The sequence below is a fragment of the Carcharodon carcharias genome, chromosome 19 (assembly GCF_017639515.1).
Source record: "Carcharodon carcharias isolate sCarCar2 chromosome 19, sCarCar2.pri, whole genome shotgun sequence".
NCBI classification, from domain to species: domain Eukaryota; kingdom Metazoa; phylum Chordata; class Chondrichthyes; order Lamniformes; family Lamnidae; genus Carcharodon; species Carcharodon carcharias.
This window is the reverse complement of record NC_054485.1, coordinates 112,109,518-112,113,210: the sequence shown is the minus strand read 5'-3', so window position 1 is coordinate 112,113,210 and position 3,693 is coordinate 112,109,518. Positions and strand designations below refer to the sequence as shown.

General features: G+C 46.4%; 1 protein-coding gene across 1 annotated transcript in view; it reads right to left on the bottom strand.

Annotated features, from left to right (window-relative positions):
* Positions 1-2,020, bottom strand: part of LOC121291351 (chloride intracellular channel protein 1-like) — a 49,201-nt gene extending 47,181 nt beyond the window's left edge. Inside the window, exons 1-2 of the mRNA XM_041212420.1 lie at positions 2,013-2,020; positions 1,313-1,480 (exon numbers count right to left, since the gene is read on the bottom strand). Of these exons, the coding sequence (XP_041068354.1) occupies positions 1,313-1,480; positions 2,013-2,020 (176 nt within the window). The remainder of the gene's footprint in view (positions 1-1,312; positions 1,481-2,012) is intronic.
* Between the last annotated feature and the right edge of the window lie 1,673 nt (positions 2,021-3,693).

The window sequence follows — 3,693 nt, the reverse complement described above, 5'->3', positions numbered from 1 at the left end:
ACATAAAGGGAGAGAAGTATAGAGAGAGATAAAAAGAGAGGCATGGATAGACAGATAAAGAGAAGGGGTGCATGGGTGATGCAAAGAGAGAGACATAAAGAGAACTGGGCATAAATAGAGAGAGAGAAGGAAAGAGACAGAGAGGGAAAGGCATGAGAAAGAGAGAGGGAGACACAGACATAGAGAGGCAGAGGGCATTTATATAACACTTTTCATAACCGTTCGATGTCTCAAAGTGCTTCACAGCCAATGATGTGCTTATTGAAGTGTCCTGACTGTTGTAATGTACAGCAGCTAGTTTGTGCACAACAAGCTCCCACAGACAGCAATGTGATAACACACTTTTTGTGATCGTTGACTGAGGGATAAATATTGGCCAGGACATAGAGGATCATTTCCCTGCTCTCCTTCAAACAAGTGCCATGGGATCTTTTACATCCAATCTGCTGGGGCTGCAGCTGAATGTCTCATCTGAAAGCCGGCACCTCTGACAGTGCAGCACTCCCTCGGTGTTTTGTGTAGAGTTTTGTGCTCAGGCCCCTGGAGTGGGGCTTGGACCCAGAAGCTTGTGATTCAGAAGGTGAGTGTACTACCCACTGGGCCACAGTCAACCCTAACTCTCAGCTCCTCCCAAGTGTTGAGTCCCAACTCTTCTAGCCAATCTTGCTAACTAAGTTGCTTTGAACCGGGAATATGTGCAGTGACCCCGTTCTGCCCCCTTTCCAAAGCCTCAATACCAGTCACCGTACAAAAGGATCAAAACAGGACATTCTAACTGAGGAAGGTACAAAGGTTATTAGAAGGATGCACACAGCATGTTTTTATTCTTTTATGGCATGTGGACATCACTGATAAGGTCAACATTCATTGCCCATCCCTACTTGCCCTTGAACTGAATAGCTTGCTAGGCCACTTCAGAGGACAGATAAGAGTCACCCACATTGCTTGGGTCTGGAGTCACGTGTAGGCCAGACCACTTAAGGAGGGCAGATTCCACGCTCCAAAGGGCAATTTCTTTGCAAGAATCAATGATAGTTTCGTAGTCACCATCACCGAAGGTAGTTTCCTGCTCCAAGTTTTATGAACTGAATTGAGATTCCACCAGCTGCTGCCGTGAGATTTGAACCTGTGTCCCCAGAGTACAAGCCTGAGCCTGGGGGTGCCTAGTCCAGGGACTTTGCCGCTGTGTCACCATCTTCCCTGTTTGCCGGAGCTATCGCTCAGGTCCCTTTAAAGATGAATGTCTTTATTTCTCTCGCTTCCTTCATACTTTGCCGTGAAGGGTGTCTGAATGTTGAGGGTGCTCACCTACCCACAGGCATGACTTGTCCCTTCCCAGATTAAACCCTGGTTGCCAGTCATGAAGCCAACTTGCCAACAGTTTGGAACCCGCCCGAAACTGTTGGGCAACATCTGGAATGCTGCCTTCGGCACAGACCCCGCAGTCAGCAACACATTTGTCAATCGTGCCCCCCCAAGGCTACAAAAATAACAACAAGAACTTACATTTATATAGCGCCTTTAACGCAATAAAACATCCCCAAAGTGCTTCGCGGGAGCGCTTATAGAACAACGCATGGCACCGAGCCACGTAAGGAGATATGGGGTAAGCTGACCAAAAGCTGGGTCCAAGAGGGAGGTTTTAAAGTGTCTGAAAGGAGGAGAGTGAGGTAGAGAGACGGAGAGGTGCAAGGGGGGGATTTCCAGAGCTCGGGACCCCGGCAGCTGAAGGCACACCCACCAATCAGGGATGCCGAAGAGGCCAGATTTAGAGGAGCACAGAGATCTTGGAGGGCCATGAGGCTGGAGGAGTTTACAGGGATAGGGAGGGAGCAAGGCCATGGAGGGTAAAATGATAAGATACAGTCCAGTCCCAACACCAATCGCCGTGGGACACTGCCAGGGAGAGAAAGCGAGAGAGACAGAAAATCACTTTTACATTTAACACTCATTCAGGATGTGTCTCAGGTGAGTTGCAGCAGTGACATGTTGACACTACTTGAACCACCCACCTGATCATCCCGTACACTAACTCACTCCTGTTTACACTGAGAGCTCACCTCGTTCTGGGTCATGTTGCCAGGATAGGTGACTGAATAAACTTGAAGTAGTAAACTTTATTTACAGAGATCTTGATGAAGCTACAGGCTTGTACTGAGACCAAGGCTGGAAAGCTCCAGCCCCCTAAGATTACCCGCGCTTAGGGCTGATTCGTCTGTACAGTCACATGGTGCTCAAAACAGTAAGCAAGGCTTTACTTACAATGACTACATTCCTCCCCTTTTAATTATGTTTTACCACTCTTATTTGCAAAAATATCTTGACCGATATCATATCCAGATACATACAGTTCATGCAATTATACATTTCATCTTTGAGGTGGTTTTCTGACCCGGGTAGAGTGACGCAACTTTACAACTTGAGATTCTTCCACGGGATCGACGTGATCAGGAACTGCAGCATCAGGGACATCCTTAGACAATGGCAGTTCAGAATTATTTACTTCGACAGTGACATTAGGGATGTCTGTTCTTTGTCAGTTTGGCACCTCGGGGATCAAAGGTTCGACTTCGATTTCAGGTGGAGTAATTGGTTGTTGGAGTGTGTCTCGGCTCCTGAGATGATCCACGTGTTTCCTAACAACCCTGTTTTCCACTTCCACTTGACGTGACTAAGGTCCTGTTTCAGAGACGATTGTGATGGGAACCCATCTCGGTCCAGTTGCAAAATTTCATACAAAAGCTGTCTCTCCCACAGTAAATTCTCCACATCATGATTCACTTTCTGACTACCTTGGCTCTTCTCCACCTTCCCCTCTAAGTTAGGGAATACCAGGTCCAATCTTATACGAAGTCAGTGTTTCATTAGCAATTCCAATGGTGTTGAACCCATGGTTGCGTGAGGAGTTGTGCAGTAGTTGAAAAGCAATCTTGAAATTTGGGTTTCTACCGCTCCTTTGGACCGTTCCTTCATACCTGTTTTAAAGGTTCATGCTGCTCTTTCCACAAACCCCTTGGATGAGAGATGCTACAGTGCTGTTCTGACATGTTTAATCCCATTTAGGTTCATGAACCTCTGCAGTTCCATAAGAGTAAAAGTAGTGCCATTATCCAAACAATGACTTCTAGTAGGCCTTGTACACAAAAACATTAGCGCAGCTATCCAATTGTTGCACACGATGTTGGTGATCTCACTTCTTACAAATCCACCCACTTTGTGCGTCGATGATCACTAAAAACACGATAGCTAAAAGTAGACCTACTTAGTCTATAAGTCGCCTAACCCAGGGTTAACCAGGCCACTCCCATGGATGCAGTGGAGCTGAAACAGGCAACTTCTGCTGTTGCTGACACTGGAGATAGTGCTTCACCATTTTTCCTGTATCACTGCCTATACCTGGCCACCTGATATAACTTTGTGTGAGCATCTTCATCTTCAAAGTACCAGGATACACACCATGAAGCTCTGTCAGGGGTGGTTCTCTTCCTCGCAAAGGGATGATGACTCTTGCTCCTCATAACAAGATTCCATCTTGGCAACTCAGTCCAGATTTATGGGCATAGAATGATTTTAACTCTTTAATGACTTGTGCAATACCTGTTCTCAGACTCTCGATAAAATTGGATCCTGGTTTGTCCAATTCTTCATCTGTCTTGTGCAGACTGGCGAGAAGTCCAGGAAATTCAAGTACAA